The 27560-nt window shown below is 36.3% G+C and overlaps 1 protein-coding gene across 3 annotated transcripts; it reads left to right on the top strand.

Annotated features, from left to right (window-relative positions):
* On the top strand, positions 1 to 27203 carry LOC140003676 (DExH-box ATP-dependent RNA helicase DExH7, chloroplastic-like). 3 transcript variants are annotated; one of them, XM_027257416.2, is made up of 34 exons: positions 1 to 510; positions 914 to 1019; positions 1147 to 1337; positions 1816 to 1869; positions 2475 to 2628; positions 2712 to 3127; positions 3404 to 3622; positions 3906 to 4017; positions 4207 to 4395; positions 4738 to 4817; positions 5919 to 6041; positions 6269 to 6355; positions 7897 to 7997; positions 8454 to 8511; positions 8667 to 8732; positions 9526 to 9608; positions 9723 to 9906; positions 11079 to 11225; positions 11319 to 11420; positions 11601 to 11753; positions 12931 to 13035; positions 14418 to 14558; positions 14670 to 14759; positions 14890 to 14946; positions 16388 to 16471; positions 17599 to 17697; positions 17777 to 17917; positions 18797 to 18867; positions 19213 to 19282; positions 20002 to 20094; positions 21251 to 21466; positions 21885 to 21977; positions 22902 to 23024; positions 26714 to 27203. In XM_027257416.2, exons 1-34 carry the CDS (start codon positions 205 to 207, stop codon positions 26789 to 26791), a joined length of 4392 nt encoding a protein of 1463 aa, XP_027113217.2. In that variant the 5' UTR covers positions 1 to 204; the 3' UTR covers positions 26792 to 27203. The 3 variants fall into 3 exon arrangements, 2 of the variants coding, with proteins under 2 accessions (XP_027113217.2, XP_071935935.1); XR_011840431.1 differs by having other exon boundaries at positions 68 to 510; positions 21850 to 21977; XM_072079834.1 differs by having other exon boundaries at positions 68 to 510; positions 17783 to 17917.
* The last annotated feature ends 357 nt before the right edge of the window (positions 27204 to 27560 follow it).

A 27560-nucleotide genomic window follows, 5' to 3' on the forward strand; every position in this document is an offset into this window, starting at 1 on the left:
ATTCTTGTTTGGGCTTTGTCAACCCAATCTCCCAGTCCAGTAAAAATCCGATTGTTACCTCCGGCCACCGTCGTCAGCTTTCCGTCCTTCCATCTCCTCTTTTCTTTCGTTTCATCTTTCTCACGCACCAAAAAAGACGCTCAAAACTCTCACACACTGCACATGTGAAGACGCACAGACATTATTAGTTAAACTTGTGCATTAATGGCTCCAAAGAAGAAACAGCAAAAGCAGAAGACGACGTCGTCATCGTCCTCTAAGTCAGGTTCGAAAGGAAAAGCTTCAACGTCGGCGTCGGTTACTAAACTTCAGATATCCGCGGAAAACGAGAACCGGCTCCGGCGACTCTTGCTCAACTCCGGTCAGTCTGCGCCACCTCCGGCTTCCACTGCCACTGACGATGCTTTTACTAAGGAGCAGAAGGCCAAAAAGCTTCGTTCTGTTTATGAGAAGCTCTCCTGCGAAGGCTTCACTGATGAACAAATTGAACGCGCTCTCTCCGCTCTCAAGGTTAGATAAGGAATTCGAAATTGTCTTACTCAAGAAATTAAAACATAAAGGAATCATTGATTGGAAAAAAAGGTATAGAGTATACACGTACGAACATTTGATTTTCTTCAGTAATAATTTCTGGAATTTAAAGTTAAATGGTTTTATGGTTACCTTACCTGCATATTGCTTTACTTATGGTTGCAACCATGATTTGTCACCTTTAAGTCAGCTACATATCTGGTTTTTTAAGTAATTTAACTGGCTGTATTGATTAGAAAAACTGTGCTTGACATGGACTATGGAGGGTGCTGCTGGTTTGATTGTGTTTCTACTTTCTGTGTTGTCTGTAGATTGTAAATGTCCTTAGCTTGTTTTTCTAATTCGAAATAATTATGTTCTTTGTTTTCCTTGTTATGAGAAGGAAACTGCGACCACCGAGAGTGCCTTAGATTGGTTATGCTTAAATTTGCCTGGTATTGAGCTCCCGCTGAAGTTTGCTAGTGGTACCTCTGAACACACAAATGGAGGTACAACATACTTTGATTCCGATTATAACTTATTGAAGTTATGCGAGGGATAGGCAGAAGCATTTTTTATGAAATTAGCTTTGGTCTGCTAAACCCTGTGACTACTAATGATGTACGCTGCCTTCAGGCTCTGTTGGTGTTGTGTCAATTGCAAGGGAAGATTGGGTACCTACAATGGATTCTTCTCCAGACGAAAGCAAGGATGAATTGCTGAATTTTTCTGTTAAAGTTAAGGGGCAGCGGGATGATGAAACTTTAGAATCCTCTCAGTTATCTCAAGCGGACTGGGTACGCAAATATATGGAACAACAGGAAGAGGTAAATTTGAAATTTGTAGATTCTACTAAATAGTCTTCCTTCCTTTGTCTTTCTCTTTGTATTGTATCATATTGGCTGGCTACTATAGTCAAAATTTTGGTTCTTAATTTCATCATGCAAATAGATTTAGTTTTCTTTTTAGCTGCCTGCCCAGGGATCTGAAAATAGTTTCTTCAAGAATTGTTAGGTAACATATTAACTGGTTGTCTTTGATTACACACTTATTGTCATTTTAGGTTTGCCCGACAACAAGAAAAACTTAGGTATTCTTTGCCATATCATCTGTAAGAAATGATATGGTTCAATTTAGGAAAAACTTTGTATTTGCTTCATGTCAAGGTCGATGTTGAGTTTCACTCATGCTGTTTCTGATGTGGTCTGCTTGCATTTTATATGCTTTGCTTTCACTGTATGTGGCATAGAAATTTTGCCGAATGTTTCTGTTATTTGAATAAGCTTTTCTTGTTGTAATGTGCAGGATGAGTCTGAAACATGGGAATCAGATCTGATTGAGTATGATGCTGAGAGAAAGGTACTCTCACTTTATGCTGTAAAGATTATTAAATTCAGTACACACACATATAATATATAACCAGCTCGTATTATCACTCTTTCTTATACAATATATGGAGCATCATTATGGGCTACCACATGCAATTTTTTTGTATCATTGTTAGACACACACTATCAGCAAAATGAGCCTTGAATAACAACCTCATGATGTAAAGTAATCTTGACATGCTACATTTCTATTACATATCCTGCAGCTCTTTGCAATCTTATTCATTTTTTTGGGTTGTACAAGGGGGTGCAGAGGGGAACTACCAAGGATGGGTGTTGAACTCTTGACCTTGGCAGGAGGAGGGACCTTTTAGGCCCCTCCTTGGCCAAGCCCCACCTTTTGTACAAATAGGACTATGACTCTTCCAGATTTCCAAATTCCTGTATTATTAGTGATAGTTTTTTCATAAAAATTATTTGTATTCTTGCATATGTATTTGGAGATAAATTTTATTGAACATCTTCAGTAATTTCCTACCAAATTCTTTTTCTGATCTCAGAAGAATTAGAAAATGTGAAGTATTTTTGGTTACGACATCCTTTCTAATTGATTTTGTCTGAATTTTGCCTTAATAGGTCCTAGAAACAAAGTTTGATGTTGGTACTATTTTGAGAGACTATCACAGTGCAATGTCAGAAGCAGTTGGTGCCAAAGAGAGAGGGGACAAGGAAACCCAGAAGAAAGCTGGGCAGATGATTCGCAAGATTGTGCAGCAGGCATCTGCCTTAGGTGACTTTTATAATAGCAACCTCTTGTTTCCTTTCTCCTCTATGTGGTGTTTTTTTCTGCGTGTAATGTAGATTATTGATCAGGATTATCAGCTGATGTCTTGGCCTCTGATTATGAGCGTTCTTCCACTGCTTCCTTGAAGGATTCATGTTCTGTTTCCACGCCTGACGAGAACATTAATGCTGAAGATGCTACTTCATACATCATGGAACGTGGTACAGAATTAGCTCAGTCGGAACTGGAGGTTGACCAAAACTTGGTAAACGGCAACAGCTCGATTGAGTTCTTCAGTGAAGGAAACCTTTCAAGTTGCCCTGTAAAAGATGAAGATGCTTTAGAAGGGGAATCGGAAGATGTAGAGCTTGGTAATTTCTTGTTTGAAGATGCCCCAGCTGGTGACGTTTTTCCAGATGAGGTAGTGGATCTACAAAAGAAAGAAAGACTAAGGGAATTATACAGTGAGAAAACTTTTGAGAAACTAGAAGGCATTTGGAAGAAGGTAATTTGCAATGTTAGATTATTCTTAAGTTGAACATCAAAATTTCTTGCTGATTTTTCTAGCAACAGCTGTAAATATTTTTTCGGAACTGATGACTAATTTGGCACTCTGAATTTTCTTCTTTGTATTTGGCTCTGTCTGCTTTGATGTTTTTCATCTCGCCCTCTTGTTATTTATTAAGACCTCTGATATCCTTGTCTTATTCTTCAAAAGTTTGTGCTTTCTTAGATATTATATATTATAGTTATTTATATTGTGTCATCTGAATAAATGCAGGGAGATCCAAAAAAGATTCCCAAGGCTTTTCTTCACCAACTTTGTCAGCGAGAAGGGTGGGAGGCACCAAGATATAGTAAAATGCTTGACAGCGGAAATAATCCCAGTTACACTGTTAGCGTATTGCGTAAAGCTAGCGGGAGGGGTAAAAGCAGAAAAGCTGGAGGACTAATTTCTGTTGAGCTTCCATCTCAAGATTTGTTTTCTAGTGATGCTGAGGTGCAGTCTTGGCCCCATTTTTCCATCCGTCTCTTCTTTTTCTTTCGCTGACAATCCCGGTTCCTTTGCATACTATGTTTATATATGTAAAATAAGTTCATTGCATCTAGATGTTTTGGTAGATGGTGCTTTCTTATTTTCTAGTACCAATTGCTTTCATTGGCTATATGTCTTACTTGTTTAGTATGTTCTGTTCCTGGGATATGTTACCAAAAAGTTCATTGCATCTAGATGTTTTGTTTTCAATCTAGATCTGCTGATTTGATTGTACTTTGTGACACAGGATGCACAGAACAGAGTAGCGGCATATGCACTCAATCTCCTATTTCCTGACCTTCCTGTTCACCTGCCAATTGTGGAGCCATATGCTTCACTTATTATACACTGGAAGGAAGGTAAACTTTAATATCTGGTTCACCTCGCATGTAAGTTAAGGTATTTCAGAAATTGCTAGCACAGATTTGGCTCTTATGCACTCTCTGGCATAAGGTTGGAAATTCTGATCTTCTTAACCTCTCTTAAATCTCTTTAATCTTATGATCGTTTTAATGAGGACTAACAACCATTTGCCTCTAATCTCATAGGGCACTTGTCAAAAGACATTGAAGCTAGCATTAAAAATCGCAGAGCTGGATTCGTGGACTCATTGCTAAATGCTGCTGGGCCTGATCATAAAGATACTGCAGATATCACCAGTAGTTCTCTGGATAATGAGTTTGAAATGCCTGATGCAAAAGAGACTACAAATGCTTTTGTAAAGTTGAAAGGTCGAGGTAGGTTATGATACTTAATGGTTTCCTGGATTAGTGGAGTTCTATAGTCATTTTTGGATGTGTGAGGTGGACTTTGAAGCATTATCCTATGTCAATTCACTGTGATTCATCTGTTAGTAGTCCTACTTTTCAATATTGCATCAAAAGTAGATTTTAGCTTTTGTTTACAGAAAGTTGAATATTGTCATCCAAATACATAAACAGTTGAGCCACATGGATGGAATTGCAAGACCTTATAGGTCTTAAGCACAGTAAAGTTTCATTTCTTTGTTGAAAATTGCCAGAGAAAGTACAATTTAAATTCTGTCTTTCTCTTAATTTCTTTTCTTTATTATTTTGCAGCTGCAAAATATAAAAAGGAAGCAGAGAGCTCTTTTCTAAAGACTGAACAAGAAAAAAGAAAGAAACTGCAGAAGTACCAGGTTTGTTCTTTCCTCTGTCACCACTCTGACATAATAGGGACAGTAGGACCTTACCAATTTAATTTCCTTGATGATTCCTGCAATCCCTTGGTTTGGATGTTCACTATTTGTTTGAATATCCAGTGAAATTTGCTTAAGAATTTGAGTTGCGTAATTGCAGTTACATTAGTATTTTCAAGATTCTTGGGAAGGTTGTATATATTTTTATAGAACCTTGAAATTCATTCATTTTTTTTGGAATCCAATGAATAATTTCGCTACTTTCTTTATAGAAATGTAAATTAGAGGTGCATAATCTTGTTACTTTTATCTGAAGCAGAAGGTACATGGAAATCACAATTTTAGAATAGTCTGTAGATAGAGGTTAAACTGAATTTTTTAATTTATTTGAGAAGTAGGAAAATAAATTCTGTTGTATTCTATTCTTCTGGTACGCTTATACATCATAATTGGTTGAATTGTTCAGAAGTTATAGTATTAATATGGAATCCTGTTCATTTCATTTGTAATTCTTTCTAGTAGATCATTTAATTAATTACCATCTAAGACGTGTCTTGATCAAGTTCAAAAAATTTAGTTTGTCTTCTAATTATTTTGACTGAGAATTGTAAATTTGTTCCATATGGTGAATTATTGATTGAGTATGGTTTATCTTTTTAGCTTTGCTCTTTTGGATGTTTGCTGTCAGGCATATATTTGGGTTGAATGACTATTTCTAAATAGGCCGTGAGTGCTTCCTTTTTCTGGGCATTCATTTTATTTCCTGCCTATCAGATACGGAAGCCTTTATTTGTTTATGATAGATATGGAAGTCTGCACATGAATTTTACCTGGGAAACAATTCTTTAGGTCTTTTTTTGGTTCAATGGATATTCATGTTCTTCATGGTAATTTTCTGTTTGTGTATATGGACTTAGATTACAGAGCCACAAAATTATGGGTAAAATGTTGACCTTGGGTTCATATTTAAGTTCTTCTTAACCTTGTTATTGCTGGAGTATGTAGTCATTGCAATTTCTTTTGATTGAGGTTTCTAATGATTCCCAACATGCTCCTTTGCATAGATTTTCTTTGATCTACATATCGTATGCTTCTAACCAGGGAATGTTGGAGTCTAGAGCTGCCCTCCCTATTTCTCAGTTAAAAGAAGATATCTTACAGTTGCTAGAAGATAATAATGTTTTGGTTGTTTGTGGCGAAACTGGATCTGGGAAAACTACTCAGGTGAATTTTTGATACATTTGTTAGTTTACACAAATATATGTTTTGTATATGTTTTTCACATCAAATGAAATTTCTTTCTTTCCTTGTTTTTTATTTTCCTTTTATCTACAGATTCATGAATACTTTCAAAGGTTTCTTGTGATATTTTATGGGTTTTCCCCTTATCTTGGCAAGTTATTTGTTTTGGTTTTGGTTTAAGTTTGAATCCTATTTAATGGTTTACATAGGTGCCACAACTTATACTGGATCACATGATCGAAGCAGGACAGGGCGGGGACTGCAACATTATATGCACACAACCAAGGAGGATTGCTGTTAGTACATTACTTTGACTGCTCTTCTACACATAAACAATCTTTCCATTGTGTAGCATTTGGGGGGAGGTTTGTGGTTTTCACTTCTGTTGATAGATGTCATCATTTTGTGATTTTGGCTGGTCTCAGTTCTTCGTTTGTATGAACACAAGTCTTTATAGCTGAATAGGTATTGTGCAAGTTATACAATCTAGCTAACATGGGATGAAATATAAATGCTCATTAGGAATAATCAACTATAAAAGCTGTTTTGAGAGTTCAAATGCATTTGCTACATTCTTTTGCAGGCTTGGAGTTTAAAAGTGTTTTTATTTTCCAATGTTTCAAAAACTGAATGAGTAGTCTAGAAAGTATTTCAACACAAGAATGAACTTGGACATGTTAATTTTTTTGTTAGGAAGTTTCCCAATCTGTCTAATATTTGGGTTGGATTGAATTCTTTCGATTTTTCTGAAACATGGGTAGCTGCTTTTGTTCCGTCATCTTTTCTATATAAACTGTAATTCTTGATGCATGTAAAAGCCTCAGCCAGCAATTCATAGAAAGCTTGCTATGATGCTAGAATCAGTGAGGAAGGATGACAAAGAGCAAAGGAAGCTGAATATTAACGAGGGGTTGCTGTACTAGTTGCCTCAGGAAGATGTAAAAGGCTGTGTTGATATTGGTTTCTTTTTGATATAAATAAAAGAAAATTTCCAACTCTATTGTTGCATGTTGCCATGTTTGAAAAGCAAGAAAGTTATTTTTGAAAATTTTCACGAGAAAATGGGGTGAGTGTCTTTTTTTGTTGTTTGACAAGAAAAAATTAGTATGCGCTCAAAGCTTTTGAGGAATCCTGCAAGTTTGCAGGATAGTAGATGAGGAAAGTTTTGACTGCATGGAAATTAGTCCAAGCTTGCACAGGTTTAGGGGAAAAGGAAATTTTCTTGGCTGGACTTGTGCTATCTTTTTCAAAGACTGCCTAGAGTTTTATCTAGTGACACATCACACGAGGTATCTATCATGAATACTTCGGGATGTGAGAGTGAGAGAGAGAGAGAGAGAGATGCAAAAATGAATTACCAGTCACATATGCATTGCATATTGCTAAAGATAACATTTTGAAACTAGCATCTAGCAACTCTAATGGGCCATGGCTAGATTTGGGGTGCTATGTACACAATTGGCACTGTCAGTCTGGACTGCTCTGTAAATGGAATGAATGAACTGGGGCAGTGGATAAATGCAATGACAATGGCCTCTTAAACTGTTACCATTCACAAAGTAGAGAATAATTAGTGTTGGAAAAAGATAGAGAGTTTGACTCTTACAGAAATTCCATGTGATCATGAGGTCATGCCAATGGTGCCATGTAAGCCATTTTTGATATATTATTGCTTCAGAAAATGTTAATACATGTTGCTTCTCCTAGACGCCTCAAGTCTGTAAATGTGTGTCTGCAGATGTGCTATATTGAACCGTGCTAATGCATGGATTGCTTGTCATAAGATGCTAAATTACAACCTGGTGCATATAGCTGATGACATTATTTTGGTGTTTAGGCTGTTTCTGTTGCTGAAAGAGTTGCAGATGAGCGTTGTGAACCTTCTCCTGGTTCAAAGGATTCTTTAGTTGGTTATCATGTTCGTCTGGATAGTGCAAGGTGACCATGTTTATCTTCCTCCTAATCTTTGTTCAATAAGGGTGCTGAAAAATTATTTTCTTGTAACATGTTTTTGGTTAGGCTCTGAAGAAGTTAAAATTTCCTTTCATTTGTTGTTTGTGTTTATTCTTTTCTATATTCTTCATTTCATAACTTTACCTATCTCAGAGCTTATCGTTACAGTTTTGCTTCTGGTTCTTCTTGTCACAGTTTCAATTATTTGGTTGCTATCATGTTACGACTACCGTGTCTAGTATATCAGTTTGCTTTGTCCATATTCCTGATTTGATATTTCTTGCATGCAGTGTGGTCCATGTTTAGATACTTCAGATATGGATTTGGGACTTAATTACCAATGTCATTCATCTGTTGATATAGCGTAGCTTTAGTTTTTCATAAGTTTCCACTTCTTAGTACTGAGCTCGTTGGTTTTTCATCCATTCTTTGCTGTTCTAGGAATGCAAAGACAAAGCTTCTTTTCTGTACCACTGGGATTCTTCTGAGGATGGTGTTGGTAGGTGAAATTTTTTTTTTGTACCTAGAAAAAAAATTATGTTTTTCTTTTTTCCCCCAGTGTGCATGTGTATAGGAAGAGCCTTTCAGATGGAGATGAAGGCAAAGCTCTCTACAATGGCTTCTTTAAACTTTTTAACGGAAATCCAATTTCAGGGTAACAAAAATTTGGCTGGTGTTAGTCATGTCATTGTTGATGAAGTGCATGAACGTTCTCTCTTGGTAAGCTACTTATATTTAAGATTGAGCATATCTTTGGATTGCCTAGAGTGATAGATATTTGTGTAGTAGTATGTTGATGTGAATCTTTAAACAGATCATCACTTGTTTCATAATTTCCTTCATCAATATGTGATGCTTTCTGGTGTTTTGTAGTAGTTCAAATGAGTTCATTTGTCAGTGGATAGACCAATATTGGGATTTTATATTGAGAATTTTTGCCCAAGGAAAATTTCTTTTACTGTAAAGGTATCTCCAATGATGTGGGATTTAAATTTATCTTATTTATCTAAATTTATTTTTTCTGGCTTCATTCATTTTTTTTTGTCTCAGAATATAGCTTCTTATCATCAGTACTGCATACTTATTTCAGAAAAACACAGGGGTTTGTGTGTGTATGCGTGCATAGACAGGTGTATATATCTATGGAAGTTTCCTAGGTTACTGCTGCCTCCATTAGCATGTAATCCTTTATCAAAAAGTTTTCTCTAGCTGTCTTTGATTTTCTTACAAAATTTTCAACAGGATAAGTTTTTATTGCATATGCCTGGTGCTTATGCCCTGACAGGATATTTGATTGATTAGTCGAAAGTCTTTTTGAATATGTTAAGATCTGGTTATCTTTGTCTGTAGCATTTTCGTTGGCAGTGAAATGTCTTGTCTGATCTGTATTAATCAATTACAGTTCCCTAGAAAACTTAGAACCATTGATGAAAATGTCTTGTCTGATCTGTGCTAAGATGGAACATTTGGGGCTCTATTTTACAAGCTTGACGAGTCACTTTTTGTTTAACAGGGTGATTTCCTACTCATTGTTTTGAAGAATCTGATTGAGAAGCAATCTGCTCACAGCACAACGAAGTTGAAAGTTATTCTTATGTATGGTTGCATCTATGCAATTTACTTATGTTACGCTGTTTAATTGCTTTTTGCTATGTTCCTATTTGCTAAACTGATTTAACACTTACCTTGTTTATTTTCATTTGTGGTTAGGTCTGCAACAGTTGATTCACATCTCTTTTCACATTATTTTGGTGATTGCCCTGTAATTACTGCAAAAGGCCGGACACATCCTGTGTCAACTTATTTTCTTGAGGATATTTATGAACGGATTGACTATCGTCTCGCTTCAGATTCTCCTGCGTACATAAATGCTGAAACATTCTCAAAAGAGAAGGTACAGTATTAATTAAAAGCTTTCTAGCTTTTAGAACTTCCTTTTAATTGCTTTACAGAAACTTGCCAACTGCTAAGCTGTCTTAAAGAACTCCCAAATCTCAATTTATTTGCTGGTTGCTGTTGGATTGTTTGCATCATAGGCAAACTGAGCAAAACTTGATCGCATTTTGCTTGAAATGAATTTGTTCCTATCTGAATTTTTGACAGAATTTATTATGCTAACTCAGTTAGTTGCTAAACTGCCAGAAAAGAATCAGCTGAAACCCACATCAGAGTGATTACTTAAAGGCCGTATGACACTTTCAGTGAGTTAGGCTGTCATTCAAAAAATAATGAGCAATCATTTGGAAAAAAAGAATAGTTTACTACTCCAAAATACTTATCTTCCACAGATTTTTCATATAAACCTTTCAACAGTTTAAGCACAGTTGTAAACAACAATAAAAGCAGTCATTCTTTCTCAATTTCCAGTCCCAACTTTTCACTTGTTAGAGCCATTTTGTCACTGTATGAATCTCACCTCCTGTTTAGGTTATGCTGTGTAGTTTTAGTAATTATCCTTCTTGTAGGTAGTTTTATGTTCTAGTGGTTCTCCTTGTCGTTATTTCGACTTAGCCATTGTCAACTTTGCGTTATGTTCTTTGCGCTTTAGATTTCATTGGATCATTTATCATGTTTATTTTAATTCAGGACAGGCATTTGGTTGACTGAGTTGTTTGTGATGAATGGAAAACTGTTGCCACTGGTGGGCTAAAGGCTGTGCATCTCTCGAAGAAATCATTTATTTGTAGCGTCATTGTTTGGCTTCCAGAACTGTTAGGAATTATATTGCAACGAAGTATCATGGAATTCTTTCAAAATCTGGAATGAGTTTTTGCTGATTGAAATGGCACTTTGTTTTCCCTCTCAGATGTTCATGTCTGCAGTATTTGCTGATGTGTTATTGTCATTTTAATTGGGTTTCAATTTTTGTTCTTAAAGTTGTTCTCAAGTCACAGGTTTTAGTCACTGTTGTTCACTGTATGCTGTTTTGCGATTTTGATATTGCTAGGTGGTTGATGCTTAGAATGTTGGACTTCTTCTTCCCCTCCCTATGTATATTGAATTTGCATATGGTCTTTGGAGTCTGTTGCATCATAAGCGCTTTCACAACTTAATTCTTTGTTTCAGAGGGCTGCTGTTGGTCATCACAGAGGCAAGAGAAATCTTGTTTTATCTGCATGGGGTGATGAAACTTTGTTGTCTGAAGACTTGATCAACCCATATTATGTTCCCATTCATTATCAATCACATAGCGAGCAAACTCAACAGAATTTGGTACCTTTCCTCTGATCTTTATCCCAGTGTTGATAGCCTGCTGTTCAGATTTATTAATCTGGCCACATGTTGACAATTTTGGTATGTTTTTAGAGAAAATTGAATGAAGACATAATTGATTATGATCTCCTTGAGGACCTGGTCTGCTACATAGATGAAACTCACCCAGAGGGTGCTATACTTGTCTTTCTGCCGGTAATAGCTTCTCTCAGAGTTTATTGGCTTCTTTGCTAAGCTTAATAAATATCTGAAGCTATACACATTCTTGGATCTTTTAACTAAGGGTTTTACTTCACCATAGAGTGAATCACATCCTGCTTCTTATATATACTTCGCCACTTGCATAAGTTCTTAACATTTGGTGATGTATGCCAGGGAGTTGCTGAAATTGAGATGTTGCTTGATAAACTATCTGCTTCTTACCGTTTTGGTGGACCATCTTCAGAATGGTTACTTCCTTTACATTCATCTATAGCATCTGAGGATCAGAGAAAGGTCTTTTTAAGGCCTCCTGATAACATCCGCAAGGTAAACCCTGCAACTCTTATTTCTTGTCATCATGTATTTGACAGGACTGGCTTTGTTTTTTAGTTCTATACTTTGCATATGCTCTTATTGAACTAAACTTGTATTTCCATCTCTTCCATTATATGCTGTTATCATTCTAACATGCTTTGCTTAATCTTTTCTTTTAAGTGTCTCAGGAAATGATGCTTGCATTAGAATATAACATATGATTAGGTTAGTAATACTGTTGTCATGTTTCTGGAGTGCATTAGCTTTTTTGTGTTGTTTACCCTTAAGTGCTAGCTTCCTTTTTTTACTATAAGATGGACAAAAATCAGCAGATTTATCCACCTCCTGATTGGCATCTATATTCTCTGCCATGCGAATATGACCATGGAAAACAACTCTGTATTTTCTTCAACCTTTTTGCTCCCCAAGGTCTGGTTCTTATTTCTGGATGACGGATTTTTAATGAGAACATTTTAGCCTTAGGTTCAAATTGTTGTATATGCTAAGTGTTATAATGGGGATTCTACTATGATTGCTTGTGAACTTGACCTGACCTTTTCTGTGCATGTTCGGACGTATGCTCATAATGATTGTTAAAGAAGAAGAACATTAACTTCTACTAATGATTTGCCATGCAACTCTAGCTAATGAAGCATATACAGGGCGAAAAACATTATTGAGTTCTAATTAGCATGTCAGATTAACTTCTACTAGTTTGATGCTGAAATAACAAACTTTCATTCTTTGTCAAGGAGTAGCCCAATGGCTGAAAGTTTAAGGGAATTTAAACTTGAAAGTCTATTCCTTGATATTTAATTCAATCTATTGAATTTCTTCTTAAATTTAACATCTTTTAGTCCTCCAAATTTATGTCTACAAAATATTATGGACCATGTGAAAGTAGATGTGGTCATGGACTGCAGTACTGTAGGACTTATAAATGATTCATCATGGTGAATTATGTATGCTTTCTTTATTGACTCTATCAGAATCAAATAATCTTCTTCTGAAGGGAACAATTGGTTGAAGAGACCTTGGTGCTCTTTTTTTTCGAGCAAACAGAAAATAAGTCTTCTAACTTGTCTGCTTAACCTTTGCTATTAAGGTTGTGTGGTAAAGATGAAGGTGCTCTACTTTGTTTATCAATTATCTTGATAAGTTTATATTTCCTATCCTTTACATGTTCCAGGTCATAATTGCCACAAACATTGCAGAGACTAGTATAACAATTGATGATGTTGTGTACGTGGTAGATGCTGGAAAGCATAAGGAGAACCGTTATGATCCACAGAAGGTCTCTATTTCTCTAAAGAACTTCCTTTGCTAAGATTGTAATGTTATGATTAAGTAAGGATGTTGCTTGTATTATACTTTTGTTATTTTGTCTATGTAGATGTTAAAGATAGCATATTAGTATACTTCCTTCGTTTGTTTAATTGTAAAAAGGAATTCATATCCTATGCAGCAACCTTCCAGATCTGACAGGATAAATTCAACTCTGTTCTGACTAAAGAGTCTTGCCGTGACAAATTTTTCATGCTGCTAGTTTTTAACTTCGACTAGGAGAAATTGTAGAGCATGTGTCTATGTTGTATAGAGTTTTGAAGGAAACAACTAAAATATCACAAGGGCATATTTTTTAGCTACAAAAGAAACTTGAAGAACATCAACTGTTGTGATGTAGAATTATGTGCAGGAATGTATCATTAAGTTGTTCATTAATTTGTATTGATCTTTAGCATATCATGTCTGAATCCGAGTTACTTCTTCTCATTCAATCCAAGTTGCTCCGCCTTAATGTATCAATCGTGTAGTTAATTTATTAACAAGAACGGGGAAATAATTACTGTATTACTTGTTTGTTTCTTAAGCAAAAAAATTTGCTGACTCAAGTCTCTGGTTGGAGATTTCTGTTCTTAATTTATTGAGACTGGATTGAACATTTTTATTATTTTTTAAAATTTTGCTGCTTCTGATTTTACATTCAGCAATGGAAGGTTTAAAAGCATTTTCTTTATTTGAAAAGTAGTTGGAACGGAATAGCTGAATAGAGAATGGAAAGAATAAAGTTTGAACTATAGTACTTAAAGATGTGTGGTTCTTTAATATCAATTTCAATTTTTTTCACATTTTCTCATACGCTAATTTGTATCTTTTTTGTGGAGAATGCTACAACTTACTGAGTTATATTACTAAATTAGACAACAGATGGGTATCTGGAACTTGATACCATATGGAAGAAAAGCTTGTGCTGTCCTTGTGCCTGTCAGCATCTTGACATTGCGAAATTAGAGCACATATAGTACTAAATGACATAATTGTCAGTTTCACTAATGATGCAACTTGACACTGGTTTCTTTCTATGACATTTGTCACTGCTTAGCTAATAAAACAGCTTCTTTTTGCTATTAGCATTGCTAAATGTAAGCTCTGTAGTAGGTTTGCTGTTTGACTCTGATAATGACTTTCTGGTATCAGGATGAAATCTAGTGGGGAAGACTTGTTGTATTTTAGCTCTAATGATGTGAGAGAAGAGGGAAAAGTGAATGTTAGGATGTCTAAAATATCCATGTGGTTACCTAAACTGTCATCAAATTTTATTTTCTGAGGTTAGTCATAAAGTAATGTTCTTTCTTCTGATCCTTTCATTCCTTTTCCTTTACAATTTACCATTAGAAACTATCAAGCATGGTTGAGGATTGGATATCTCAAGCAAATGCAAGGCAGCGGCAAGGAAGAGCTGGTCGTGTAAAACCAGGAATCTGCTTTTGTTTGTATACACGCCACAGATATAAAAATCTGATGCGCCCATATCAGGTACTGAATTATTCTTCTACTGTAATTGGGCCATGGCATGTTGGCCAAGGTTTACACTTGTTTCAATGGATATGTAACTGTTTCTTCTCATGCACTCCTATTTTTGCGAAGATACCAGAGATGCTGCGCATGCCATTGGTCGAATTATGTCTGCAGATCAAGTTACTTTCGCTTGGTAGCATAAAGCCATTTTTATTAAAGGTTTTGGTGAAATTGTTTATAGCAGTATATGATTTTGTTCTGCGGTTCATTGTGTGAATTCAGAATCATATTTCCTTTTTATGCACTATATTTAGTCATGATTTCCTTCACAATTATGTTGCTGTGTCAGGCTTTAGAACCACCAAGTGAAGAGGCTATCAGATCAGCAATTTCTTTGTTATATGAGGTATTACGTTTTTCCTTTTACTGGACTGATAGTGTGGTAAAGCTGAGCTAGGTGAGGTTGAATCGTCTGAAGTTTTCTCATTTGGTTCAAAGGCTTAGGCTCAAAATGAATCTGAGAATTTTCAACCTCCAAAAATATGAAGGCCAATACCTGTAAATCTGAAGTATATTACTAAAGTGCTTATCTTTTTAAGCCATGCTTATACTACCACCTTCCTTGTCTCACTTTTTCTCTGCAGCTCATGTTTTGTTGTGGATTGATCATGTTTTTGCTCTTTGTGTCCAATTCACAGTATAATTATTCAGAAGGAGAAGTATTAAATGCATATATTTTGGATGGATGTAAGAGTTTATAGGAGATAGGGCTAGAAAAGTGCCGGTGCACACAATGATTACAGTAGTTACTCGGTGATGATAGTGGGATTTTGTGAGATGGTCTATACATAATCATAATAGATGAATGAACTTTGCTAGAAAGCATGATTCATCGGGCCAATCCTTGAAGTTGTAAAAATTCTTTATTGTAGTTTGGTTGCATAAAAATTTTCAAATGAATATTTTATCATGTTTCTTGTGGTGTCGTTCAGAGCAACATTTTGAACCTCAGAGGAGGAGGTAACCATGAGTCAAACTTCTAGATACTGCACTATGCAGCAGGCTTGTACATGTTAATCCCTGTGATCTCTTCCTTCATTATTAGCATTTTCTTTTTGTGTTTTTGATGCTATATTCTGCATTTCTGCTAGTGACAAGTAGCTCAAAACTTTACCCTGTGATATCAAGAGTATTAGGGGACAGGAGTTCTATTCCGCCTATCATACATAGAGAACCATATAATATGTCCATTTTTTTAACTGCTAGAAGAGTTTGCTAGAGGGATATGATATGCAGTTAGTTATGTACACACACATATGATTGACAGCTAGTAGGCAATGACTATTGACCTCATATGTAGACACACATATGTAGTAGGAAATGACTATTGATCAGGTCAGACTGCAAAGCAGCAACTGACCTCATCACTAGCATCAATGCACAGGATGGGTACATAGCAACCATTCTGGAAGACATTGACGACCTTGCAAAAGGTTTTGAGCTTGGCACATTCCTTTTTGTACCTAGATCAGCTAATGTAGGAAGTCATACGCTAGCACATTTTGCAACAAAGCTAGTTGATGACATAACATGGGAAAATAACTTCCCAGTTTGGCTAACAGAAGCTGCAGAAAATGATAGGAGGGCTGAGGCCCTTTTTTGTAATTAACTCTTGTACTTTCAAGTGTTAATATATATATATATATATATGTATGTATATATATGCCAATATTGATGTTTGTTGAAAAAAAGTAGGAAATGACTGTTGGTTTGCAAGATACTTATTTACATTTTTGCTTTGAAGTTTGACATCGTTTGCTATGCTTCATACTGAATTTCACATTTAGGTGGGTGCCATTCAAGGAAATGAAGAGTTGACACCTCTTGGGTATCATTTGGCAAAGCTGCCAGTGGATGTTTTAATTGGAAAGGTGTGTATAAATTAGCATTTCATTTGCCTCGTCTGGGAATTTTTGCACTTGGATTTTAGGCATTCAATATACTGTTGTTATTGAATTGAGTCTTCTGCTGATGATGCATAACATAGACTATAATTGATATATCTGTTTATTGGTGGTATCTTGGGAACATTCTTCAATACATTACCATAATCTCTACTTTTAGTTGAAAATTTCTTAAAAGCTCTGTCCATGAGCAATATGATATGGTGGCATCAGTACAGAAGCAGTTTTAGGGAGAACCTGTGTAAGCGTGACTAGCTTGGCTTCTGATACAAGTTATCTCATCTGCGTGTGCTCCCTGGCCCTTGGAGTATTGGATCTTGAAAATTGCATGTCAGTCTCGCAATATCTCTTCCACTAGTGCAGTTATGGCTGTTCTGTGGATGAAGGGGTCACTTTTTTGGCGGTTTGGAGCAACGGAAAATTTGGTGTTATGTTAAAACTTCTTCATGCAGTAGATAAGATAAAAAAAATTCTGTGGCCCATCATGATGCTCTTTTAACTGCCTGTACCCTTAGAAGATCTTTTCAAGCATGTAAATAGTTTTACATGAAGCTAGCCTAGTTCTTCGTATATCTTATATATGACACTTGTAGTCTCTGTTCCTTGATTATGTATAGAACACTGACTAGAAACATGTTTCAATCCAGGGTCATTGTTGGTGCCCTTTTGTTTCGCATTTACCTTTTGGTAGTGAACTACAACTGAAGTTAGACATCTGTATTCTGGGCTTTCTTGCGTTCTGCTTCTTCTAAGTAATACATATGCCCCAATTTTCTCGTGTGACACTTGATCTATACCTCAATTGAGAACAAACTACCAGAGTCTCCATAAATATTTTATCTACCATCCTTATTCTATCAGGAATGATCTCAATTTAAATTTTTCTAACCAGAGTCAAAATTCTGATTCGAGTTGTGGTTTCCTGACTCATGCATGCACTTCTTTATGTGGCTTGTGAAGAAATACCTGGCTATCTTTTTGTATTTTATGCCGTGTAAGCTTCCTTGTTTGGATCTTTGTTCTGCATGGAAATAAATGATGCAGTTCTTGATTTGTTTCAATGGTTGCTGAAACCGTGTTGATTGAATTTGCAGATGCTAATATATGGTGGAATATTTGGATGCTTGTCACCAATCCTGTCTATTTCAGCATTTTTGAGTTACAAATCACCATTCATATACCCAAAGGATGAGGTTCTTTCGTAAAACCTACTTTATTGTTGTATTGAGGCTTTATGGAGAATGATATTACATCGTCATATGCTTTATGCAGAAACAGAATGTTGACAGAGCAAAATTAGCGTTGTTGACCAATAAGATTGGTGGTGAAAATGATTCAAATGATGGGAATGGCCAGTCTGACCACCTATTGGTGATGGTTGCATATAGGAAATGGGAGAAGATTCTACATGAGGTTAGTAGTTAGTTTCACCGTTGCCTGAAATTGATACGGTAAATCATGTATTCTTTGGGTGGCAACCACGGACACATGTTTTGTCATATTTTAGTTACTAAGATTATAACTTACTGTTGGAGTCAATTACTCCTAGTGAAAGTCTGGCAGGTTAATTACACTGTAAAATTATTCATTGATGTCAAAAGGGAATTTACAGTGTTTTTTACTACGTAATTCTATTCATGTTGTTGAAACCAGTGTAATGTGTGAATTTGTTTATGGCATAATCCCCAGTCTCCTTCTGCAGCATGTTCTACAAGTAGTATTTCGGAGTGTTAATATAAGATGGATATTTCCACCACTTTCTGCGTAGTTATCCATGGATCTATTGAATAGGAAGTAGAAGTTTGCTAGACATGCTGACCTTCTAATGGAGAAGCATGAGGCGCTGCACCTCAAAGAGAGTGCTGAAGTTGGCTCAAAGGACAGATGGCTTCATTTTGCCTAGTATTCGATATATGTATACGTTGATATTCTTTGTTTAGTGGATTAAAGGGGTTTCACTAAAAAATATACGATTTGGCTGCTAACATTTATTCTTTCTATTGGGAGCTCATTTAAAGCTTCAAGCTAGTGAGAGGAGTGTGATTTATATGTGAATCATGACATACTTGAATGGCCTCTCATGTGTTGGTGGGTCAAGCATGTTTACTTTTAGCTGTGGGTGGGAAAGATTGAAGTTGGGCCTCTATTTCTTTTTGGGTTTAACTGTTAATGTGTCTTATAAACAAAATCCAGAAATTAAACTTATATAAGTAAGATGCCATTTGGCTTTTTAGTTATTTTTCTTTGGGTAACTCTCATGATGGTACTAATGCAGCTCAAAAATTCTTGCAGAATGGAGTCAAGGCTGCACAACAATTTTGCACCTCTTACTTTTTGAGCAGCTCTGTAATGTACATGATAAGGTTGGATTTCTTCTGATTTATAGCATTGTGTTCACAGGGCTGTGAACTGCATGCACACATTTTCTGTATTTGTGGAGATTAAACGCATGGATGCCAAATACATGATACCTTAGAGGCTTCCATAAATTTGTTTATCTTTTGTGTATGAATGGATGGGACAATATGTCATCTGGTTTTATTCAACATAACTCTGGGATTTGTAACTTGACAGATTGATTCTGAGAAGTACAGTGTGTCGATTTTTACTATATATCCTGATTGTTCTCAAAAAATTTCAATACTGCATCTTCCTTTCCCTGCCTTCTATTCTTTTTTTACAAATAATTTTTTTGTATAATGTGCCAGAGACATGAGAATACAGTTTGCAACATTACTGGCAGACATTGGACTGATTAGCATCCCAACGAGCTACCAGGTATTGCTTCATTCTTGCAGAGAAGTTATTAGTTGAAATTTATTCCTCGTTTGGATCTTTTTTTTTTTAACTGCTATCAAATTAGTGCTGCTCTTACTTTTATATTGTTCAAATTCAATCATAAAAGTTTACATCTTCAAAGACTTCCAATGCATTTTACTTCCTGATTGATGGACGCTAGAACTGTCAACAGCTAAAATATCAGTTGTCTTAAGAGTTAATGGTGAAACATGTAATCTCCAGCTCTGACAAGCCGTTTGTGCAAGTCTAACATTCAAAACTGTTGATATTTCTTATTAAAAACCATTGCTCAAGTATAATATAAGTGTACTTGAAAGGTGCTTGTGTTGAGCCGTGAGGCTATAGATTGTCAAATAGCTTGGACAAACTAATGTTCTGTGAATGCTATGACTGGTACTTTTACAATAATGTTTTAAGAGTCACTAATTTCAAAATTTTGTCAAAAGCCTACCTAAACTAGATTACCTTTAAAAATGAGTAAGCTTCCACTAGATGCAGTTCTCTGCCAAGTGCCAGGACTTCTCTTTAAATTCTTTGATTTTACTGTCTCTTCATTTACCGATAAGTCATCCTTAGATCTTGTTCTGGACCTTGGATTGATAGTCACGTGTTTGTTCTTGTCTTTTGAGGTTGTGTATGCTCTTGGAATTATATATTTGAGTGTTGAAAACTAACGACTGGTTATGACTTTGAATCAGATTACAAGGAGAAAGCAAGACAAGCTTGACAGCTGGCTTTCAGATGCATCACGAATGTTCAATATGTACTCAAACCATTCTGCAATAGTTAAGGTAATAGCTTCATGCAATCCCTAGACATATTTGTTAAAGATGACTTCTTCTACAGTCTTGCTTCTTCTTGAGTCTTCTGAATTACTTCAAGCAATTTGTGATGGTTATATCATATGTTTATGTGCTTTCTTTCTTTTGCTCCATTTTGCACTACACATTAGTTGATATATCTGATCTTAGGGAAATTTGGTGGAGGAATTGTGATTTGAGGCATACCAACTGCGAAGCTTTTGATGAATTTACTTGTCAAATTTTCTAACTAATAAGTAAAAGTTTTCATCCATTGCACTTTGTGTAACTGTGCTGTCTCACTGCAGAACATGTCAGATAGGTGAAGTTTGAATCTGTGACTTTAGATTTAGAAGGATTTTGAATAAATGAATTTGAAATCCTTGTTAGTCAAAATACATGGTTTGGTCCATCGTATGGAAATACGGGATTTGCAATGAGGGATTTGAAATACACTGTATAATGACTGAGAGTTTGGAATTTTCTTGTTTTAACATCTTAAATCCCTCCCCAACTGGTGGGATGGAATTGAAATCCAAGTCTTTGTTTTGCTAACCAAACAACCAAGGGTGTTCGGTTCAGGATTGCAAATCCAAATGTGCCTAATCCATCAGAGACCCATAAGGAACTTTAAATTATGATGATGTGACTTGTGCGACTTTTGTTGATGAGATTTTTGAAGCTTTCTAAGAAGGGAGAGAGAGAGAGAGAGAGAGAGAGAGAGAGAGAGAGAGATTGAGATTGTCATGACACTTGGATGGGCCTTGATATTTGGGAGGAAACTAAGTGGCTTGTTAAGAGATAACAAAGTCATCTTTCGTAGGTAAGGACCTTAAAATATTCCACGGCTACAGTACACTGCTTTGAAGTAGTCGCTACAGTACACTGCTACAGTGCTTCGTGAAGTATACTAGAGTGTTAGGCTTGAACTACTGATGAGTATGGAACATTTTGACCTGCTATTATGTGACAAAATTCTAATAGTTAAAGTTGGTTTCACTAAAACAGTTGATCAATCGCTTTGTTGCAGTTTAGTATATGAAGAGGTTGAACACATGCTACTGATTTAAATGCATTCTTCTGTTACACCCATCTGGATTTGATTGCATTTGAGCTTTGCTAGATATTTATCCTTTTTTGGATGTAGGCAATTGTATGTGCAGGGCTGTATCCCAATGTGGCCACAAGTGAAGAGGGCATTGTTGGATCAGCTCTTGGCACCCTTAAACGAAATGCAGGTTCTCCATCTAAGGGTCAACCTGTTGTGTGGTATGATGGGAGAAGAGAAGTTCACATACACCGGTCCTCTGTCAACAGTGGTTTAAAGACCTTTCAATACCCATTTCTTGTCTTTCTTGAAAAGGTTTGGTTTCTTGTCAAACTCCAAAATTTCTGTGATCTCAATTGTTTAAATCTTTGTTCTACAGCACGTCATTTTTATATGAAAGTATTTGGTAATTTGAAATTGTGAATCTTGCTTTAGGGAGGAATGCCCTGACTATTGTATTTAAGCAAAACTAGAAAGGCTTTGATAGTGAATTGAATTGGTTTTACTAGCTCAAGGATTTTGTAGTGGATTTGTAATCCATTAGCTACATCCGACAGATGTTTTGCCTGTACTTTTTGCGGAGTATTTCAGTTTTCGCATTGCTTGTTCTGATTTTTCCATTTGGACTATAATGTACAGTAGTTATGTGCCAACATCTCTTATTGGGTATCATTTTCTCTTCGTTCTCAATGCGGTAGGTGTACAATGTTATTCTCACATATTGGCTCTTCAGGTTGAAACAAATAAGGTATACCTGCGTGACACTACAATTATCTCTCCCTACTCTATTTTGCTGTTTGGTGGCTCAATTAACGTGCAGCATCAGGTACTTTCTACCTTCCCTTGGTGGAATTGCTGTAGTTTTGCAGAAGTGCTGTGTAACGCCTGTAACTGAATTTTGTGTTGACTTGGTCATCAGTCTTGTTGAGATGAAAATGCAGACACTATGGCAGTTCATTATCTTCACAAAATGCTTCTTCTGCAGTATTTGTCAATATATAGCGTTGCACAACCATAAGGTTTATGGGTATTAATGAATTCATACCATAGATTCCCTTTTCCTCGTGTAATCAAACTGCTTGTGGGAGAAGCTAGAGCAGAAAGAAAAGCTTTATGGTTTTGTTTGTCCTTTAATAGCAGTAACAGTGACAAACAAGGAGGGGCATGAAATGGTGAAGGGAAAAAGAGATAGCATCTACTAAATCTTTTCAATTTTTTACTTCTTTTCATAAGTTTCCGTAGTGTTTTATTCTGAAAGTTTGACTTCTTGAAAAGTATAAGGTTTTTGATTGAAAAATTATCAGATGAAAGATAGGTGATGGATTTGGCCTAAGGTGAAACTTTAGATCTAGTTTGTCAACTCTTTTGTCTGTAACATGGCTCTTTCTGTTGTAAAACGTAATAGATCATTAAAAGAATATGACCAGGATGATGTAATCCATCATAAAGATCAAAGAAAAGATAGAGGTCTGAGAAAAAGAGAAATGTTTTCAGGCTGACTGACAATGCATTCCCAACTGACATGGACGTAAACATATAGTGCTTTTGAGCAGAATGACATAATACTGGAAAAGCATTATCATGTGCATTTTTTCTTTTTCTTCATAGTAAAGAAAAAGGCTTTCAAAAGTAGGAATTAGTTGTTCAGGCTGATTAAGGAACGCTTTTCTAATGCATATGGTGGCATTGGATTACCACTCCGTTCATTAATCCTCTAATCGAACAATGCTTACTGGTGATGTTACTGCAGACTGGACTGGTCTTTGTGGATGATTGGTTAAAAATGGCAGCACCAGCACAGACTGGTGTGCTCTTTAAACAACTTCGCTTGACTCTGCATTCTATCCTCAAGGGACTGATAAGCAAGCCTCAGGTACCTTTATGGTTTTGTTTTCCCACATGGTATTATTGCGTGACCAATAGTCTAGCTTCAACCACCAACATGATTCTGTTGCTTGCCAGAATCACAAGTTAACTAACAACTCTCCTTCTTCTTCTTCTTCTTCTTTTCTTTGTATGAAATTTATGTTTGAGGTGCATTTATTTTTATTGTTTTCCTACGCAATGCACAGGTGATATGACAAGACATTAATGTTTTAAATCCTTTCTTAATTTCTTAGTTGGACTGAAAACTATGCAAAACATTAGCAGTTTATTGGGTAAGCAACTGCTAGATAGAGGTGGCAAACTGGATATTTTGGATCATAATTGGTTTCATATTTTTGGTTCATAGATTATATGATCCTATCCACTTAAATCCATATAATAAATGGTGGTGTGTGGATTGGATCTAAATGGATGATGGATATCCAATTATCCATTTAAAAGCCATTTAACTAATCCGCACTGTATATCATAACCACATGTACATGGATTACTTAGAAATGTATGTTTTGGCCTGCAACAGAAAAAGGCCTCGGATACATTGAGAACTTCATTTTTGTCCTTTTGTATACTAACTTTTCTTTTTAATCAAATGGACTGCTCCTAATGAGTCCCTTAATTCTGATTTGGATTCAAATTCACCATATAGCAAAACAAATGTAAATATTTGCAAAAAATCTGAAGATCACACTTCTCAGACTTCAATATCCCCAAAGAACCTTTGATAGTACAATATGCATTTTACAAATTTATCAAAACTTGGAAGATGGCCTTTCCAAAGTGCATGTCACACAATTGAACACAGAATAGTACTTAAAAAGTCGAATTTCCTTTATGAAAGCAATTACTCTTTTATATCAACTCTGTATCTTTTTTCAGGATTTGACATACTTTAGTAAGAAATCAGGCAAATAAGTGAATAACATCACTTCAAAAATTTTTTTATAGGGTAAAATAGAAAATAACTCCTTGTGATTTTGTAAATACACACATTGACCCCTTATGGTTTAGAACCTTACATTTTAACTGCTTTTTTTTGGAATTACATTTTAACCCCTTATGTTTTAGACTAATGTGATCTGTTAGAGTTAACAGTCAAATGGTGTTAGTCATACTTTTTATTACGGAACAGTGATTAAATTACTCAATTAACTTTAGAATAGAGGTTAAAATGAATTTACAGAGAAACTTTGAGGTCGAAATGAAATTTCTGTTATTGTTTTCTCCTTCCCCAGCTAAGCAACAAGAGTGGTGGTAGATCTATTCCTCTCCATGGCCCTATGAATTCCAGCCACTGTTCACAAAATCCATTGAAGCCTCCCCACCATCTCCGTCCACTTTGAATGCAGATTATTACTATGACAATAATTTATCCAAACCCGTTAAAGCCTATCCAAACAACAAAAATCATTTTTACTTTTTTCATCAATTTCAACAGAGACGGCCAAGCACTTCCTCGTTCAGCCCAAACCTGCATTTTGATTTTTAAAACCCGCCAAGAAAATTCAACAAAGGTGGTTGTGGTCTCGGTGAATCTATGACAGCTGTGTGTTTTTCTTTTCTTTGAGCTGTCGTTGCGCTTGAGCGGCCTAGACTATTGAGAGAAAGAAAACTGAGTTTTGGATTTTTTTAAAGACTAATTAGTTACAGGAATTAACTTTTGGGATCAATTTTGTTTGATGAGAATGAGGGTGGCTGATGAATGATAGTGATGGGTCTGATGACTACCAAGCTTCTTCTTCTTTGGGAGAAGATAAACATGGGACCTGCCTGCTGGGGAGGGAACGGAAAGAGATAGACAAGTTAGATTATATTTTTCTTCCTTTTTCCTGATAATTGGATAAATATGGATAAAATGGTTTATCCATTTAAATCCACCAATTTAATTGGTTTTAAATGGTTATCCATTTGAAGTCATTAGATTTATTTTAGTCATCCAAATCCATATAATAGTGGTTTACACGGATGGATAAGTGGATTTCAATCCAGTTTGCCGCCTCTACTGCTAGATTTATTTGGCTTATAGGTATTGGATCCCACGTGCTGCTTCTTATAGTCTGTATTTGGTATGGAACAGTTTCCAGAATTGATAAGGAAATTAATGTCGATCATTAGAAGGAAGAACTTGTTCATGACTTACTGCAGTGCTGCCCCTCCCTCTTTCTTTCTGGTTTGTTGCTGTTGAATTTGATAATTTAGCCAAGTCGTAATTTTTTGAAAAAAGTATAAGACACTTTCATCTAATGCTGTCCCAATTGAGTCCATTGATGTTAAGTCAATCTTAGTCCTTCCAATATACCCTACATAGTTTTATTTGTATACGAACCCATCATTTTATCTGACTTTAGCTAAATGAAGGCATAATAGGTATAGCTTAAGATCTATTCATGGGGTAAGGTTGGGGCAAGAGACGGTTGGAGAGTGTGGTTTAGAAATGAGGGACGACAGGAAAGAGAGGTATAGAGACAGTGCGAGACAGAACCAAAGGGGGAATGCAAGAGAGATTGAATTTTGCCAGTACTACACCCTTGCCTCATAGTTTTCTTCGTTTACCATGGATAATGCAGTTTGTTTTGGACCTTTGAACATATATGGAGTTAAATGCTTTCACTTGGACTCAACATGGAAATGATTTTATATCCACCATCTGGGTAGCTGGAGACGGGACAAAGATGTGCAAGGGGTTTAGAGAAGCAATGGAAGGACCTCCCATGTTGAGTTCATTGTTGTTAACTTAATATTAATCTTCTAATTTATCCTATAAAAGGTTTAATTGTATGCAAACCCATCATTTTCCTGATCTCGCCCAAATGATGGCATAGTAGGTAAAGCTTAAGATCTATTGGGTGGGGTTGGGTTGGGGCAGGAGACAACTGGGAGAGTAGGGTTCAGGACAGGCAAGAGGTATGGAGACAGGGTGAGACAGAACCGAGGAGGTAGTGCCAGAAAAATTGAACTTTTCCAGTATTACACCGTGCCTCGTGATTTTCTTCATTCAGGATGGATAATGGGCTGAATGTATAAATTGTTTTGATATCCGCCAGCTGGGCTAGCTTGAGACTGGAAGGAGACGTGCAATGGAAGGTGGGGGATGTTGAAGGTCTGGAAATAAGTAGGGTAACATCTTACATGTCAGCTTTTCATTATTTTTTCTTCTTGGCTGCTATTTTAGATGTGGTTCATTCTTAGTTAATAACCATAAAGAAAGAAAACACAAATTTGGGAGATCATGGATCATAAAAGTTACATATGAGGGGGAGGTTTGGAGAGCTAGAAGGGTTGTTCTATTGAAGAGGTCGCAGATGTCTTTGTTTACAAAAAATGTGGTCATATTACTTGTTTAGAGAACATAATGATTTTCTTGATTCTGAGATTGGCTAATAATTGAATGGAGTACTTGGGCTGATCCAATTAAAGTTCTTCAACGTATGTGGTTGGATTGATCTCAGGTTAGGATTGCTAAACCCAAAATATTAGGACTTCTCTCTCTTTGGATTTATTCTTGCTTTTCCCCCGGCTTTCATACCAAACATTTGTTACACGTACTTAACAGGTGCTGATATAATAATGTTGCCTGAGTCATATATGCTTGTTACCCTTTCTGTCTCTTGTTGATATATTATATTTCACTCCTTGCACTTTGATGTAATGAATGAATTTCCTTTACCGGCTTTTCAGGCTGTATCAGTCACAAGTAATGAAGTTCTTAGGTCTATAATCAATTTGTTTCTGGAAGAAGACAAAGCCGTGAAGTAACTCGTTCAATCTTGGGCTGAGGCATGTTCAATGCTCTGCCTGTCCCTTGAAAAAGAAGTAGCGCCGCGCCCTGAACCATTTAGATTGCTGCTTATGATTACCGTCTATGGTCACCGTGCCATGTAACAAGCTTGTCGACATCTGAGATTTGGAGAAAATGGTTACTTCATGCTTACCCTAATTATTCGGCAAGGGAGAAGCTCCATGTAAATAGTCGTTCAAGGTGCTCAGATTCGTCCAATCACATGCTTCAAGTGTAACTTTTGTTCCATCTTGATGGCACTGTAAAGATCTCATGTCAAGCCCCTAGAAGAACATCTAGGGTTGACTAAGTTACATATGATCTATATTCAAAATGTAGAGATGTTCAAGTGCGATACCGTAATGTGATGCCTGCCGTTTTGTCTTCTCATTTTCCTCGTCCTGCTATTCTTTAGTGAAATGTGGCCCCCGGCCCCGCCCCGGGGCGGCGGCTTTACTTGCGTGCTGTCCGCAATCAATAATGAAGTTTTTCGGTTAACCATTGCCTGATGTTTGAGCCTAAAAGAAAAATGAACAAACTAGAAGTAGCAGCGGTATACTTTGTGGAACTTCTCTCAGTTGAAAAGCTACTAGAATTCCACTATATCTGATCCTAATCGTGTTCCTTTTAGCATGGTTGCTACAGAAGCATTTAACCGTGATCTCATTCCTGACAGTTCCATGGTTCAAAGTCTTGGCCGAGTCATTACTGTCTCGAGTCTCTCCGATCCGACTTTTTGATTCGACA

This window comes from Coffea arabica, chromosome 2e, assembly GCF_036785885.1.
Source record: "Coffea arabica cultivar ET-39 chromosome 2e, Coffea Arabica ET-39 HiFi, whole genome shotgun sequence".
Classification (NCBI taxonomy): domain Eukaryota; kingdom Viridiplantae; phylum Streptophyta; class Magnoliopsida; order Gentianales; family Rubiaceae; genus Coffea; species Coffea arabica.